Source organism: Camarhynchus parvulus, chromosome 13 (genome assembly GCF_901933205.1).
Source record: "Camarhynchus parvulus chromosome 13, STF_HiC, whole genome shotgun sequence".
NCBI classification, from domain to species: Eukaryota; Metazoa; Chordata; class Aves; order Passeriformes; family Thraupidae; genus Camarhynchus; species Camarhynchus parvulus.
In genome coordinates this window covers 906472-923638 of record NC_044583.1, presented here as the reverse complement: position 1 = coordinate 923638, position 17167 = coordinate 906472, and the positions used below count along the sequence as shown (strand labels likewise).

Below are 17167 nucleotides of genomic sequence, written 5' to 3'. Positions count from 1 at the left end.
CTGCCACAGCTCTGCCACTCTGCCACTGTCACATCACTGCCACAGCCCTGCCACAGCTCTGCCACAGGTCCACCACTGCCACTTCACTGCCACTGCCACAGCCCTGCCACAGCCCTGCCACTGCCACAGCCACTGCCCTGCCACTGCCACCCGTCTGTCCCCTCTGTGCAGGTGTCCCATGGTCACTGCTATGGTGGGGTGGCTCCGGGCTCCTTGCTTATCTCACTGTGCCCCTTTTGGGGTCAGTTCTCCCCCGTTCCCTCTGTGTCCCCAGGTGTCCCCGTTGGCTCTGCCGCAGCTGCAGCCCTGTGGCCATGCTCTGTGTGCAGCTCTGCTCTCCCCAGAGCCACCACGGGGCCCGCCCTGGACATGGCAGCTCTTGGACAGCTGGGATGGAGGCAGGATCTGCTGAAGGACTCTGTAAATCCAGTGAGTGTCCCTTGTGTGGGACTCTCCCCTTCCACCCCTGCCACCTCCAGAGCTGTGAGACAAAAGCTGTTGCTCGCCCAGTTTCTCCTTTTCAGTGCCAGGGCAGGAGTTTCCTGAGAAGCTGCTTCACCTGTTTGGCCGCCAGGTTTCCACATTGGCACAAACTGCTCCTCCCCAGCTAAGGGATCCTCACAGCTGAGTTTCCCTGCCTGGTTGTTCCCTGCCATGTGCCTGGAGATGCCCAGGTGGCTGCTTTGCTTCCCTGCTTCAGCTCCAGGACTTGCTTGGAGTGGGGAACCTTCAAATCAGCTTGGCTGAGGCTCCTGGGATCTCCAGTGTCCCCTGAGCTGCTCTGCCGCCAGCCTGTGGAGGAAAGAGGGGCAGTGGCTCCTGGAAGGACCCTGGTGAGACTGGGCTTGTCTGGGCTGTGCAGCTGCCAGGGAATCTTGGCCAGCTTCAGCACAGCCCATTGTGGGAGGATGTCGGGAGAAATAGTTCAGCTCATTATCCAGGAAAGATGTAGTGAGAGAAAATCCAACAGGGTCACTCCCAAAATCCTGCCCCAGGTGTGCTGTGGTGGTGCCAGGGCACGTGAGAGACAGACAGACAGACAGACAGACAGAGCCTGTGTGGGAATAGAGCCTGTGGGGACGACCAGGGAGCAAATGCTTCCCTGGGACAATGAATGGACAGAAAACATGGACAGACCGATGGCTGAGTCCCACTGGAGTCAGCCCAGGGGAATGGGGGTTCCCAGGGTTTTTCTAAGCACAGGATCACTTTTGCTCCCATACAGTGAAGCTGAGGTGACCCTCCAGGAATCCCCGCCCTGTTGCACAACACGGAGATATCTCCAGGTCGGTGCCGCCGGGACTTTCCCTTCCACTTCCCCCCCATCCTCATCCTCGCAGGAAAACTGGCAGAGCAAGTTCTGTGGGACAGGGAACTGCCCCACCTCCTGTGTGCCTCCACCTGAGCAGGGGCCTCATTAGCATTAATTAGCAGCTGCGTCCCTGCGTGGCTGCTGTGCAGATGTGACACAGATCTGTCACACACTGGCACAGCCTTGTCTGAGCAGGGCACACCCAGAGACTGCTCCTCAAATTCCTGCAGCCAGGAAGGCATGGGAATATGGTGCTTGGATCATGGAAACATTTAGGGAGGAAAAGTCCTCCAAGACTGAGTCCAGGCTGTGCCCCATCCCCTCCTTGTCCCCAGCCCAGAGCACTCAGTGCCACCTCCAGCCCTTCCTTGGACACCTCCAGGGATGGGCACTCCAAACCCCCCTGGGCAGCCCCTCCCAGTCCCTGAGCCCCCTTTCCATGGGGAAATTCCTGCTGTGCCCACCCTGAGCCTGCCCCGGCCCAGCCTGAGGCCGTTCCCTCTGCTCCTGTCCCTGTTCCCTGGAGCACAGCCCGACCCCCCCGGCTGTGCCCTCCTGGCAGGAGCTGTGCAGAGCCACAAGGGCCCCCTGAGCCTCCTTTGCTCCAGGCTGAGCCCCTTCCCAGCTCCCTCAGCTGCCCCTCCTAGGACTGACTCTTTCCCAATGAGTTTCTATCTGAGAACAAATTTATCAAAACCTGTTTTTTCATCTTATGCCTTGGACAGGTTGCTCAGTCCTCATGAGGTTTTAAGTTGTGAGTTGGTCAGAAGCAATTTTAATTTACAGGTATAGGGGTTGATATCCCCAGTCCTGCTTTCCTTGGTGTTCCACACTAAAGGCAAAATATTTGATATTTTTATAATGCTTTCCTTAATTATTTTCTATGTTTTTCTCCTTCTCACATCATAGGAATTGCTTTTACCACACTATTCAGAGCAGATTACAGGAACTCCAATTCCATCTGACATCTCCTGCCAGAGTGAGACCCATCCCGATGTGCAACATCCATTGCTGTGCTGCAGGAACCCTCACAACTGCCGGGGTGGCCACACTGATTTACCCTTTGTACAGATTAATGGAAGATTCCCCCCCTCTTTTTTTCTCTTTTTCATTTTCTCCTCATTTCCTCTGCCCTAGGAATCCTTCCCATACTCAGAACACCGGGCTGTGCTTGGGAAAGCACTGGGAGCCTTGTGCTGTCAGCAAATCCCTGCCCTGGGTATATTTAGACTGAGACATGCTGATTTTTTACTTTGGTGTCCCAAACAAATCTCTGCTGCCTTGGCTGATGTCCAGAGCCAGGGACAGCAGAATGGAGCTGGATTTTGTCCCACCTTTCTCAGTGACACCTGTGTGGGGGTGTTACACAATGGGTGTAATTCCACTGCAATCCTTCCTTAGGGGCTCTGCTGGGAAGGACCCAGCTCAGCTGCTGGGGGGGCCCAGGTTTGGCAGGGAAGGAAGGATTGTCCCTGGCAAGGGGGTGTCAGGGTGAGGGGCAGTGCTGCTGGGGGCACCCTGGGGGCTTTGGGGCGCCTGGCTAGAGGCACCTTGGACAGTGGCATCTCTGCGTTTGGCTTTGTTCCCACAAATGGAAATGGGGCAGCTGCTGGGGCACATCAATTTGTTATCCCCAGGTGAGCAGCAGCAGGGGTTTGATGGGGAGGGGCATTTGCAGTTCTTGTTTTGCCTTTTAAATGATCTAAAAAGGGTTTAGACCTCACGGTAAGTATTGTTCTAAGGGATTTTGAGTGATGAAGGACATTTCTGCTGACTCCACTGTCCTGTGGAGCAGGTGAGCTGTCAGTAAGAAAGGACTTTGCACCATTTCCATTTGTTCATCCTCCATCTCTTCACCATTTGGCAGAGATTTGAACAGGTAACAGAAAAAAATGCTTAGCAGGAAGCTGCAGGTCCATTTTCATGGCAAGCCAGTGCTGTGCTGTCACAGCACTCTGCTGCTCAGCACAGTTTTGCTTCCAATGTCCAATGCCTATGGCTGCAGTTGGTGCCTCCTGCGTGGTCAGAGGGCAGCCTGGGTGTCCTTGGTCCCCAAAGCACCTGAGCTCTGGAGGGCTCCTGGATGCTCCGTGGCTCCTGTGGCAGAGGCACAGTTTGCCAGCAGGATCCAGACCCTAAAGGCTGAATCAGCTGCTCCTTGCCAAGGGCTGAGGTCAGCTACATGGAAATGCCCAGTGGTGCCAGCAGACCAGGCCTAAGGCACAGATCAGGACTTGTTAAATAGAACCGTTTATTAAGTGAACGCTACAACATGCAGAGCCATCTCCTGAGTCCATGTACCACACAATCCCAGATGGTTTGGGCTGAAGGGGCCTTGAAGCCCACCCAGTGCCACCCCTGCCATGGCAGGGACACCTCCCACTGTCCCAGGCTGCTCCAGCCCCAGTGTCCAGCCTGGCCTGGGGCACTGCCAGGGATCCAGGGGCAGCCACAGCTGCTCTGGGCACGGCAGGACCGACAGGGCCGAGTCCCAAAGGCGCTTGCCGAGCTTCCGATCCCGCAGCAAACCCGGCCCTGGCCGCTCCCACACGGCTCTGCCCGCTCGGCAGCCCCGGCAGCGCGGGACAGGAGGCCCCGGGCGCTTCCGCCGCCCCACGGAGGCCCTCGCTGCCGCCCCGCTCCATTCCTGTTCTGTTCTGTTCTGTTCTGTTCTGTTCTGTTCCGTTCCGTTCCCGTTCCCGTTCCCGTTCCCGTTCCCGTTCCCGTTCCCGTTCCCGTTCCCGTTCCCGTTCCCGTTCCCGATCCCGATCCCGATCCCGCTCGGGTCCCTCAGGCCGCCCCGCCCCCCCCTTCGGCGGGCGCGCGCCGCTCCCGGCACCCCCCGCGCGCGGCCCGTGCCCAATGGGCAGCGCGGGGCTCCCCGGGGCGGGGCCGGGCCCCCGCTCTTTCCGCGAGCGCCGTGACATCGCGGCGGACGTAGCGCGCGTGCGTGTGCGCGTGCGCGCGCGCGCGGCGGGGGCGGGCGGGCCGCGGCGGGGCCTGGCGGGCGCGGGGCGGCGGCGGCGGGGCCGGGCCGGGCAGGCGGAGCGGAGCGGCCGCCGCCGCGATGGAGCCCGACTCGGTCATCGAGGACAAGACCATCGAGCTCATGGTGAGTCACCCCCGGCCCCCGCGCACACCCTCCCGCCCCCTCTCGCCCCCCGGCTCAGGCCCCGCCGGCGCGCCCGGCCCGCGGGGTCCAGCGCCGCCGCTGCGGGGGCTGTGCCGGGCCCTGCTCGGCCCCGGCCCGGCCGAGCTGTCCCCGCCGGGGGATCCGCTCGCTCCCGCCTCCGTCGCGGCCCCGCGGCCCGCCCGGGGCGCCACGAGCGCCTCCGTTTCATTGAAAATAAATAAATAACTCCAATTAACCCCCGCAGCGGGCAGGGCCGGGCCGGGGCCACGAACCAAAAGCGAAATGCCCCGGGCGGGGGGGCTCCGGCTCCAGCCCGGGCCCGGCCGGACCCCTCCGCGCCCCCGGGGGCGGATCAGACCCCGCAGGGGGGCTCGGGCCGGGGCAGCACCGGTGCTGCAGCTCCGCTCCAGCACACACGGAATTACCTAACGAGACCTAATTGGTGTATTGGTTGTACTTCTCATTAACGCTTACGCCGCTAAATTCGCGTTAGTGGAGAGGCAGCCAGGTGGGAGCAGTAGAAAGAGGTGTTGATTATTTTTTTTAAATATAAACAAATTAGGTCTCTATGGGCAAATATCGGAGGCCCCTCATTTTACTGTCTTTAGGCATGAATAAAATTAAGTTAGGAGTTGAGCGAGAATAGTAATCGGTAAATATATTCTAATTTATTTGTTATAAGCATAATTGTTTTTTCTCCTAAGCTTAATTTGTTCTCGCGTACAAAATTTCATACAGTTCTCCAGAACTGAGGGGCAAAATGCAAATAATTTCCCTTTAAGGCACTCTCAAGGTGAGCTGGGTTCAGTGGAGACATAAATGGGTTTTTTTCGCCAGTGGAGTTGTTGCCAAACTACCTGAGCCAGAATATGTGAACTTTCTTTAAGTGTGCCATCTGGACTCAAAAAGCAGAAATAAAATGAAAAAGAAAAAGGGGAACCTACAAAGCCTTTATGTATCTTCCATGATTTCTACTGATCACTGAGAGCAGGGGCTTAAAAGTCATTCCTAGGGGGCCTCCTCCCCTGGTCTGTGATCTCCCTTGCCCTGGGGGACATCAGAGCCATCGGTGCCCTCAGTAGGAAAGGCAGGGCTGGAGCAGCTCTGTGGGCAGCCGGCTCAGCAGCAGCCTCCCAGAGATGCCTCCTAAATTCCCGAGGTGGGAAGTGTGCTCTGGTGGCTTTTTTCTTCCATGGAACAGTCACCAACACTCCTCAGTTTGGGTTTTGTGAGGCGCTCAAATAGCGTTTGGAGCTGGAAGGTTTGGCTCCCTCAGCTTTCAGAAACCCCCACTTCTTTGTGTTTTCACAAGTGCTCTCCCCTTTTAGTCTCTCCTCCTTGCGGCCAGGTTGTATCAGGAGGAAGCAAATGGGACTTTTGCTGGTGAGTGTTGTATCCTCCCCTTGCTGGAGCTGGGAAATGTGCTAATCCATGCAAACATCAGTGGGGCTTGTGGGAGTTTTAGTCTGTAGTAGGAGGTTTTAGAAATACACTTTTCTCTCTTTCACAAGAAATGAATAAATGTAAAAATTGAATAAGATGAACGATTAATTCTGTGATTTCCAAGAGAAAATGCTGCTCTCTACAATGTAGCTATTAGTTGAATTTAATGTTAACCTTAGCAGAGGCTTGCACAGGGTCACTTGTGTTTGAGTGGAGATGTTTCCCTAAAAGATTTGCAAATCACTCCTAGGTGCAGACGTGGAGGTTTTGCCTTCTGGTGTGGTGCAGAAGGGGAGATTCTCCAGGAGATCTGTTTGAATCCACAGGGCAGAAGCTGTTTGGGCTGAGTTTCCTGTTGGGGATTTCTGTGTGATCTGGAAATGTGGGAGTCAGTGCTGTGGGAAACATCCCAAACCCAGGATCATCCTGATCATCCCTGGCAGACTTAGGGGGATGCTGCTCTTTTTAAGTGTTCCACATTCCTGAAAGCAGATGTTTTATATCTCTCTTTGATCAGGGAGATGGGGTTTGGTGCATTGCTTCCCTCCAGTGCCAGGGATGAATCTGTAGTAAATACAGGAGCAGAATGTGATCTGAAAGTTCTGAGGAGCAAATACACCATAATTCTGAGGGGCTGATGAACAAGAGGTAATGTGTCAGTATGTTAATTGCATGTAAGTTTCAGAACATGCTGCTGTACCCATCAACTGCACCTTCCCTGGATTGATCATTTGCATTTATTTAAAGGAAAATCAGTCATGGAAATAATACTGTTCTATTTTTAAGGCTGGAATCTCAGAGAAATATTTCAAGGTTTCAGAGTGACAACTTTGATTTGCTATGTGAAGTTTTAGTGAGTGTTCCAAGCCACTGTGTCCCTCAGGACAGCTGAAGGCTTCCCGTGCCATGTGCTGTTTCTGTGGATGCTGTCCTCAGTCATTTCCAGGGGGAGGAGTGTTGAGTGATGCCATTCCAGGTGCAGGTGGTGCCCACCTGTAGGGGTGGGATCCCCGAGGGTGACTGGGACTGACTGGGCTGCCCAGGCTGAGCTCCTGGTGTCTGGCAGGATTGGGGCTGGTTCACTGTGGGCTCAGGGAAATGCTGGGTGTGAGCAGGAGACTGAGGAGTGAGGAGGTAATCCAGAACAGATGGAGGGTCACTCACTGAAAAGGCTCTTGCTGCCCTGGTTTTGGTTTTCTCAGTGAAATTAGATAACTGTGACCTTTTTGCTCTTTTAAAGAACCAACTGCAATGCTTTGTGAAATAAGTTTGTTGCCTGCAGATCTGAGTTGTGTATAAAATCCGTGTTCAGTTGCATCAACCCTGTGATTTGCATTTACCTTCAATATCTGCTAAAAGCCTTGTGTTCTTCATTTTCCCAGGACCCTCCCCATAATTGTTATTTAGTGTTACGAGCAGCTTTCACAGTGTGGGAGGGTTAGCTGCTTAGGTTGTACTGAGGTGGTTGTAACCGAATATGTCAGTGTGGTGAGTGGTTTGGGGGGCTTTTTATGCATTTGTGAGGTGAACTGTGTGCACCATGAGGTGTGGATGGCGTAACAAAATAAATCTGCTGCTCCCAGGCTCCTGTACCTACCAGCCACCTATGGGAGATGGCTCCTGAGCAGGAATCCAGCTGTGTGGAAATTGTCCCACTCACTGAGCTTATGCCCCTCATGTTTCACTGTGGCCTTGCTGCCCAAGCTGCTCTCCAAACACAGGTCCCTGTGCTGGCAGGTTAAATTCAGCATTCACTGCTCTGTGGTAGGAGCATGAAAAGGTTTGGGAAAGGCAATGCCTGGCAATAAAATGGGCAAGCATTTGTTCACACTGCTATTATTTGTACATTGAAGTTGTATATATGGAAATAATCTTCCTAACACATTGCCTTCAGTGTCTAGAATGCTTCTCTCTGGCTCTCCTAAAAACATCCAGTGTTTAAGTACCTTGGTAAATAATAAATGAAGAATTATAATTTAATATCTTGCCAAAAATCTTTCTGTTTCTCCTGGTAGGACTTTGTTGTGAGGTGGAGGTGTTCAATTCAGAGGCACCAGTCTGTGAAGGAAGTGTTTCACACATGCCTGCTGAGCAGCAGCAGCTCCTGCTGTAAATCACTCCAGGGGTACCTGAAGTTCCTTGGGTCACTGCAACTGGAGATGGTTGTGGCCCCAAACTATTTAAAGCTTAAGTGCAAAATAAATCCCAACATTCTGCTTGGAAGCTAAGATACAGCTGCTGTATATATATCTCAGTAGGGCTGTAGTGCTCTGGCTTTTTTCTTCCCTGTCTCAGTCATTGCAAGCTAAGCAGGCAGTTGGATTTGTGGGATTTTTTTTTTCACATACTCTTGGAGGAACCCTTCAAAGAGTTGACTTTTGTAGTGGCACAGATAGAGGCAATGATCATCTTTGCAGCTGAAACAAAGGAGATACTGTTCTAGCTGAAATGTGACTGGTTCTTAATTGAAGCCTGGGAGTCGATGGAGTGTTAGTAAGGTATTTGTAAACCTGTGTGTAACTTTGGTGTGCTTTCTTCAGCAGGATAACAATCTGCTTTGCTGGCATCTTTTTTTTAATCTTCAGTGGCTAAATGAGCAGAGTTGAGAGCTGCGTGCTGGACAGTAAAGCGTGCAGGGTTTTGTACATGGGGAAAAAAGCAATGGCTGGAGCATACAGCTAAAGAGGTGGTGGTAGGATGGATTTGAGGAAGGCACAGCCTTGGGATTAGCCTTGGGGCAGGGGATGTGAGGTCTGTGCTGCTGCCAGGCTCTCAGAGTGACAGTCCCGTTTCAGAGAGTGCCTTGCAGAGGAAGGATGCAAATCTGAAGAGAAGAGATTGCTGTGACTTTGGCAGCAGTGCAGCAAATGGGAAGGAAGAGCTTAAGAACATGAATTAGAGCAAGGCAACTGCACTCAGAGCCAGCGGAGTGGTGAACGGAGGGAAGTGGACAAAGGAGTGTGGAAAGCTTTATCTTTTGGGAAGGGTTAGCTGAAGCAATGGCCTGATTGGGGAAATGAGGTGGCAGAGAGAAGGAGGCTATAGAGATGCAGAAGTGTGTAAAGTTATCTGAGGTTTCTGATGATGGTGGCAGTAGCCATCAGATAATTCAGGTGAAATAAAGCTGCAGATGTGCCACTTGTGGGGGAACTTCTGAAACTAAATTGCTTTTGGTTCTTAATGAAAGGAAGTTACCAATTATTGGGGAGACTAAGCTCTGGTGTTTAACCAGAGGCTTTTAAAATCTCATTCCTGACTCAGAGATTTCTCACTTCACATTGCAGTTACATTTTCTGACATAACAAAGTTCTCCAAGCTCTGCCTGGTGTTGAGCTAGTGAGGTGCAGCAGAGGAAGTTCCCTGCAGTCTGGAACACGTGCAGGGCTCAGCTGGGGGAGTGACCAGGCAGCTTTCGGCTCCACGGGCTGCCCCAGAGCTCTGCCTGGGGGCCGGCAACTCCCACAGTGAGTCCCTGTCCAGGTGTCCGTGTGGAGCGAGATCCCGTCTCTGCAGGCAGCTGCTGTGGGTGCAGCTGCCCTCTCAAGTGCTCTAGGGCTGCCGCTTTGAAAAGCCCATCTGCCTTTGCTGCGTGTCAGACAGTGCTGGCTGTGTCCCTCAGGATACAGAGCTTTGAGCACTGCTAAGATTTGGGTCACTGAGGAGTGTTGTGAGCAGCATCGCAGCAAAACAACGCGCCTTGTTACAGGCTGTACCCTCAGAGAGACCTGGGAATGTTCTTTGAAAGATGGATGTACCTTTTAATTTCATGTTTTCTAAAACACCTCTGCTGCTTGTTAAATCAGCTTGCCATGTGTCTCTGAGTGTGCTGGGTTTATTGCCTGGCAGTTTAGAGGTCGTTGGTGCTTTGGCATTTCCAGTTGCCCAGCCCTGGGCAGCTTGGAGTGCTTGTGCAGCAGCGTGCTCAGGGAGATTGCTGATGGCTTTCAGATGAAATGGATGTTGCAGCAAATGTGCCAATGCTAGAGGAATGATGTGTGGGAGAGAACAAGAGACCGTGCTTATGAGAGGGCTGCTCCGTGACAAGGAATTTTTTTTGTTGCAGGGCAGAAAATGAATTGAAGGGAAATGAGAATATTGACTGAGTTGTTTAAATTAATGCTGATGGATAACAATTCTTTCCTTCTAGCTTTTTCCTTGGGCGACGTCTTCTTTATACGGATGCCACTGTTTATGTTGTTACATAATCTGATTTCGTGGTTTGATTTTTATGGCATCATTATTCACAGAAAATCCACTTTTTCTGGAAATTCCCTTCCTTCCCCAGTTTATTGATGTATTTATGAACTCAGTGGTGTGACATCTGACAGCCTACTCCGTTTTCCTGTACCGCTTCCACACATTTCCCAATATGTGCAATGCATGACCGAGAGCAGATAATGCAAAAATAACGCAATGCCATTGGTGTTTTAACAACGAAAAGCATTGACTCTTTCTGAAAACTCAATTTGCTCCTCATGCAGGCTAAATTAACAGTGGGAACATTTGAAGGCATGTTGTTTCTTTGGTGCTTTGTTAATCCACATCCCCGCAGGACTTGCATCCTTGTACTTCCACCCCAGGAAATTAACAGTTTTGTGTGGGATCAAAGAGTAGTTCAGCTTCCTGGGCCCATTTGTAGGATGAATACAGATGGAAATTTGTAAGATGTAGGTAGGGACCCACTTGCTAGGAATAGGGAGTGATGTGTTTTCTGGGTAAAATGACAAAAAAAGCTTTTTGGGTCAACTTCAAGCTGTTGGCAACAGTACAGAATTTTGGTTTACTCATTGACTTAGAGGAGAAGAGAAGAATCACTATATATATAAAAAAAAATATATATATTCAGTGTTACAAGTTTGCTCTGAGTTTCATTCTGCTGAGTTCTTGAATGTGGAGTTTTGGTACAAAAGTTGTGCCAATGTGCACTGTTTGCCTTTTTGAAGGATGTGAGCTTGTGTATTTCAGCATGGTTTGCATGATGGGGCTGTTTTCAAGTCTTCCAGCCTTTGCAGTGAAGCCAGTTTTTGATTTTCAGGCAAAAATACCTAAATCTCTTTGAAAATCTATACTTGGAATTTGCAAAACTTAGTAAGTTCCAGCTTGGACTTGATAGAGATCTCGTTGGCAATTCTCTTAGGGCAGGGGAGGACTAGCCAGGGAAACTTGTTATTCAGGCTGTCTCCAGCACGCCAGGCCTTCTGGAGACAAAAATCAGACCTGTGCTGTTACACTTGCAAATAATGTTAAGGTTTGGCTTCCTGGAGAAGTGCCTCTCCTTCCAGCACCCTGCTGGCTCTGCAGTGACTTGGCAAATCAGTACATTTATATAATTTGATAGCTGGCTTCTTGCTGAGCTATATTGTACTCTGAAAATTCTGAGTCATATGCCTTGACATCCTAGCACTTTCCTTGGCAGCCTTAAAAATCATGCATTGGACATGGTACTGGGCCTACAGCGCTGCTTTGTCCTTGAAACGCTGCCCTGGGACTGACTGCCTTTGCCAGTGGTGGGAGCAGGAAATCACCCCACCATGAAGATGCTCCTTTCTTTAAGGAGCTGTGGGCACTCAGGACAGTCCTGTCCTCATGGAGACAGTTTCTTGGCACAGCTGGAGACAGTGGCATTTTTTCCACCCTTCTGTGAGTTGCTGGAGCTTGAGATGTTGGGCACAGCAGTGGAGGCTGAGGTTCAGCTCTCTGGAGGGACTACAGAGCAGAGAGGGTGAGAGGTGGTGGTGATGTGTTCCTCTGGGGATGTTGCAGCATTTTGTTCTCACTGCTGGTAGGGGAAGCTCCGTAGGCCATGGCCCGAAGTTTTTGAAGCTCTTGGTGGAAGTTGCATGGTTTGGTCTCTGCAGGCCGAGCTTTCTGTTGCACGTGGAGTATGAGTTTTCTGCAGACCCCGTCTTCTCTGAGGTGTCGCTTTCTAGCTGCTTTAAAGTAGTCACACTCTCACTGTGCTGCAGGCAGGAATGGCTGGAGGCCTTTTATCTCCCTGCTTAGCAAGAGGTGACTTGTCTCAGGAGTAGTGTACAGTGTCTTACTCTCTTCTGGTTCTAGATTGTTTTCCAGAGACAGCGCTGTATTCAGTACTGCAAATGTACTGAATACAGTGCTGCTGTTCCCATCAGGAGTGTCTTGACAATTCCATCTTTGTGCTGCAGACGTGTAAGGCAAATGAGGTCATTTTGAGTCTGGAAACAGGGAAATAATCATTGCAGTAAGGTGCTTTAGAGGATGTTTATGGCAGACCAGGAGAACTTCATTGAGCTGTCGTGCAAACCCGTGTTCCTGGAGCAGGCCTGTGAGGTGTGAGCTGGTAGTTGAAGCTTTAGGACTTGGCTTTGTTATTTGCATTGTAGCTTCTTCTCATCTTCCTTAAAGCAAAGTGAGCTGTACACAAAAACACTTGTTTGGATGACCCAGGCTAAGGGAAGGAGCAATTTCTTGTCTGTAAATGCGTTTCTCTGTCTTAGATCCACCAATCCGACGACCCCACTAACGTAGTCGGTCCCGGGCTGGGCAGGTGCCTGGGCTGCCTTTTCTCTAACAGCATTAGCAGTAATTGGGATTTCGTTCAAGAAAGAAGTAGATACACCAAGCTGAAGATGATTGGCTGCTCTCTTTTAACAGACAAGTCTGAGAAGGAAAACCCATTCGAATCCCCTTTCATTCTGGATTGGTGGATCTGAAGCCCAGAAACAAAGTTTCAGGTAAGAAGTCACCCTGTACTATATCTTGCTGCTTCTGCTTAGATGAGTTTGTCCGCACATTCAGTCCCTCGCTTTAACTGCTTCATGTTCCCCAAGTGTTAGGACACAGGGAATCAGCTGCTGAGCTGAGTCAGACAGGGCATGGCCAAGAGATACAGGAGCAGTACTGGAGGGAATTGCCAGTCTGCTGTGGAGCATCGGTCTGGGAGCACAAGGTAAACTCCTGTGTGTGCAGGAACGGGCACAGAGCCGTTGGCTGCCACATCCTGTTTCTGGAAGGGGAGAGCAGCCTTGTCAGTGACTGTCTTGGGCTCCCTGTGGAGTTCAGGGAGGTCCCAGCTCTGAGTTCAGTCCCTGTCCTTCTGATGGATCCATCAGAACTGGAGAGAACTTCTCTGGTTACTCCTAGGACAGTTTCCTGTAGCATTTCCTGCTGAAATGCCATTTGAAATTCTGTTGTGGGCAGCACTTGGAGTCAGTGTCCTAAACCCTTCCTGAGCTGTCAGTGTGAAGGTTTGGCCTCACCTGTTTTGGGACAGGTGTAGGGCAGGGGTGGCAGGAGAAGTCTCACAGTGACAGTGGGTTTATTTCAGAGTAGGGGTGAGCCGTTGTACTTGGAGTCACATTGCTCTGAGATTTGGGATGCCTACAAAAGGCTACAAAAGGTTATCTTAGAGATGGGTTTGGAAGGTGTTTGTGTGCCTCAAGAAGGCAAGCTGGGTCCCTGGCTGGCACGAAGAGAAAATTATGTGGGTTCAATATCCTGTGTGGTGTGAATGGGAGAGCTGCACCTCCCAGTGCCCAGCTTTACTGTAAGTTGGTGCTTTGATGGACGTGGCAACTTATTTCTAAAGTCACAGTGAAACAGTGTACCTGGATTGCTGTGGACAGTAACAGCAGCAATGCTTAACCTTTGTGTGTTCTCCTTTGTAGGCAGTTACTGCAGTGAATGGTGAGGCCTCTGTATTTAACCTCCTGTAGCAGAAACTCTGTTCGTGCTGTTGATCTCATGCATGGTTTTAATTCTGCGTTTGTTTTCCTCGTGTGGTATTTTGTGCCAAAGTTATATTTGAATTTAATTGATAAGTACATTTATAATTAATTACTTGTGCAAAGGTTTCCTGGTTTGATTTTTTGAGTAGTTGAATTTTATTTGGTTAGGGTGGAGAAGTCTTAGTGTGACTCTTTTAAATAAACCAGAGGGAGAATGTAAGGGAAATACTTATTAACCTTAGACTGACGGATTTCTTGCATTCTTATGTAGTATCAAATTGAATTTGTTCCACACAGCCATCAGACTCACTTTGGAGTTAAAATTGTAAAATAGTGTCTTTCTGTGGAATATTTGCTGTTCAGGGTGTGCCTTTTTCTAAAAACTAGAGAACAGGGAGGCAGAAGCAAACTTGGCATCTGTAGTGATGAAAACTGAAAAGAGGAAATAATTTAAAATACACTGAGCAGGGAAAAAAAAGAGGAAGCATAATTGAGTGCTCCTGCTGATCAAGATCCTCAATGTTATTTAATATTGCTTAACTTTTGGAAACATCAGCCAGCCCTACAAAGGCAGCAGTTGAGCTGAGCAGGTTGGAGGCTTTGCTCTTGCTTGTGTTTTGAATGTTACATTTCAGAAAGTGCCATGTGAGGCAGCTCTCAGGGCTGTGGCAGTATTCCTGTGCAGCCTGGGGTGTGCAGCCCTGCCTGGCAATCCTGGGTTGTTCTGGCAGCCCAGCCTCCACAGGCATCAGAACTTGAGTGCTTCTACCCTGCCTTGGATGTCATAGGATTTATTGTTAGCTCTCTTAGGCCTCAGCCTTGAAAACCTAGGGGTCTGAGATAGCTTTTAACATGTTAGACAAGTTTCAGCCATGTTTTTCTCTGTGTTTGATGCCCTGCAAGTTTCTCCCGTGTGATGGGCACTGCTGGGTCTGTGTTGCCCACTCAGGATTTGCCCTGAGCTGCTGGCTGGAGATGTAAGTCCCTGTTCTGCTGCAGGAGAGCAGAAGAAAGTGTTTTGCTTTAGAAATGGCATTTTTAGTGTAACACAGGGGATGTTAGTGCAGAAAGGTGTATCACACAACTGTGGGAGTTGGGGTGTATGTACATGAAGGAAGCAAGGGCTAATCTAAATGCTGTGTATTTTGGAAAATTGAGATTATTTCAGTTAATGTTCAGAGTGGCTTATGCAAACATCTTAGGATTTTTTCCCAGTCCTTTGTATCTTCTTGAAAACGAACTGCTGCATCTCATGAGTCTTATCCTGATTAATAAATTATAATGGAGTAAGATGGTTGTTCTATTCAAAGAAAGCATTTAATCTTCTCTCCACTGAACCCATATTCCTTTTGTAGCATTGACTGTGTGTAGCAAACACACTTTGATCTTCAGGAGCAGAGTGGGACAGCGTTATCCATCAGCCTCCTGTGAATTCAGTGTCTTATCTACAGCATCGCTGTGGTAATAAGGAGAATTTCTCTGATCAATTCTTTTCCCTTGTCTTGCTTTAAATTTCCTGATTCCTCACTTAGTGTTTTTCCCCAAATGCAAGAGCTTACGTGCAGATCTCGAATGGCTGTTGGAAGGTTATTCCATTGAGCAGTTTAAAAAGCTATTGTGAATGGCAATGATTTGGCTAAATTGATTTTCATAATGGCACTGTGACTCAGCTGTTGGTTACCTATTGTTTTAGAATGATCTAGTAACAGTAAAAGAATAAAAAAAAATTTTCACAAGTTAAAATTAGTTTTCCACTCTGTGGGTATTTATTTTTGAGAAATTAATATTTTCATTTGTAGCTCATGGAAAGAGAGAAATAAATGCAAGAGTAATTATGTCTAAAACAACTTTGTTGACCTGGGAGTCCAGTTCTGCTGAAATTGAAGCAGATTGCTGGAATGCACATGTAGAACTCCCTGGAGTGTGGAAATGTGTTGTACGGATGGTGTTCCAACAGCCTTCCGAATGCCCCAGGCCCAGTGGGGTTGCATTTGGCCGTGGGAAAGGCAGTGATGTGATGGCACCGATTCCAACAGACTTGTGTGGAGCACGTGGGCACAGGGCATCTCCCCGGGCACAGCCTGGCTGGGGGGGGGCAGCAGGAGGAGCCCAGAGTGCTCCTGTGGGTCAGGCGGTGGTGTCTGTGCCTGCAGAGGTGTGCAGGGACTGTCCCCTGCCAGCCGGGCTGTCCCTGGGGAAGCTCGTGTCACCGCTCCCTGCATGTCCCACCCAGTGTTCACACAGACCCTTGGATGTTCTGCTTCCCCACCTGTGCACACTCATTCCCAGCCCAGGGCTTCACCACTGCTCTGCTTGGCACTGTTTGAAGCCTGAACAGGAAAAGCACCAGGTAAGATCTGGAGGAAATCCCAGCCTGCAAACCGGGAGGGAGTTGGACTTGGCTTCTGTTCCTGCCGAGTGTAAAATAATAATGAAGGTCTTGAAACAGTGTTACTGCTCATATTTTTTATGTCATAGTGTGGTTAATGCTAATTTTTGAGGAGATCTGAGCTTGCCATTAAGTTGGAGGTGGGAGCATAAGGCTTTCCCAGACTGTCAGACTGCCCTCAAATCCAAGTTGTCTTTTCAGAGCACCTCTTGGGCTGCATTAAACTGAGCCCCCAGCCATGGAGAGGGGTTTAATTAGCACCACTTACCCATAAAATTATCAATATTAAGTGTTGATAGAAATAAATACCAATTGTGTTGGTCCAGGCCAAAGTAAACTAACCAGGGAGTCACCGTTGTTGAGTAGCATGTGAATTTCTTATAGCTAAAAATCTGAAAAAGATCCACAGTGAAGGCTGAGGTTATTTGGTTGTACCTTTTTTACATGTTTTTTCCTTAAGACCAGAATTTCCCGAGCTGTAAACACACCAATAAATTTGGATTCTCTAAATTATCTTGTATAAATAAAATTAATGCAGTGAAAAATTTCGAGGTCATAATTTTAATATTTTATAAAACTTGCAGCGTAAGTCTGGTTATGTAAATGCTGTCATTCTTAGTTAGGACACTGCAATATTGCCATGCCTGGGTTGCAAAGGTGTTCTAATTCCATCAGAAATACAGGCTATAGGCATTTCTTGGGCAGTTTAATGGGCTTTAGAGGATAAAAAGGTTTTTTTAAGGGATACAAAAGTGTGAGAATTTCTGTGGGACAGTATCAGATGCACTGAAGGAAATGATTTCTGGGCATGTTACACTGCTTTAACCAGGCTGTGCTGTAACCTGGGAGAAGTCCAGAGTGAAGGAAAACTTTAGGATAGGATAGTTCAGGGCCTGAGGACATGTTTTTTATACCTCCATCCTAAACGTTCCCAGCTACAAATTGGTTTATTGGATGCACACTGCTGTGTGCTTAATTAATATAAGAAGTTCTTAACGTTTGAGTTTTAAGACATTGAAGCATCTCCCCTTTTTACTGAGGATTTACAGGTTTCTCTGGGAATGCAGCATTTTGTATAGGCTGCTTCAATTTGAGATTTAAGATTGAAATGTAAAGCTTGAAATATAATTCCTGGGGCTAGACCACCAAAGCAGTTCTTTGTGTACGGAATTAGCATCAGTCAT

General features: G+C 49.4%; 1 protein-coding gene across 1 annotated transcript in view; it reads left to right on the top strand.

Annotated features, from left to right (window-relative positions):
* Nucleotides 1-4323: 4323 nt before the first annotated feature.
* The window catches only part of LOC115908543 (F-box/WD repeat-containing protein 11-like), a 57343-nt gene continuing 44499 nt past the window's right edge, over nt 4324-17167 (top strand). Inside the window, 1 exon segment of the mRNA XM_030957198.1 lies at nt 4324-4424. Coding sequence (XP_030813058.1) covers nt 4380-4424 — 45 coding nt within the window. The 5' untranslated portion in view covers nt 4324-4379.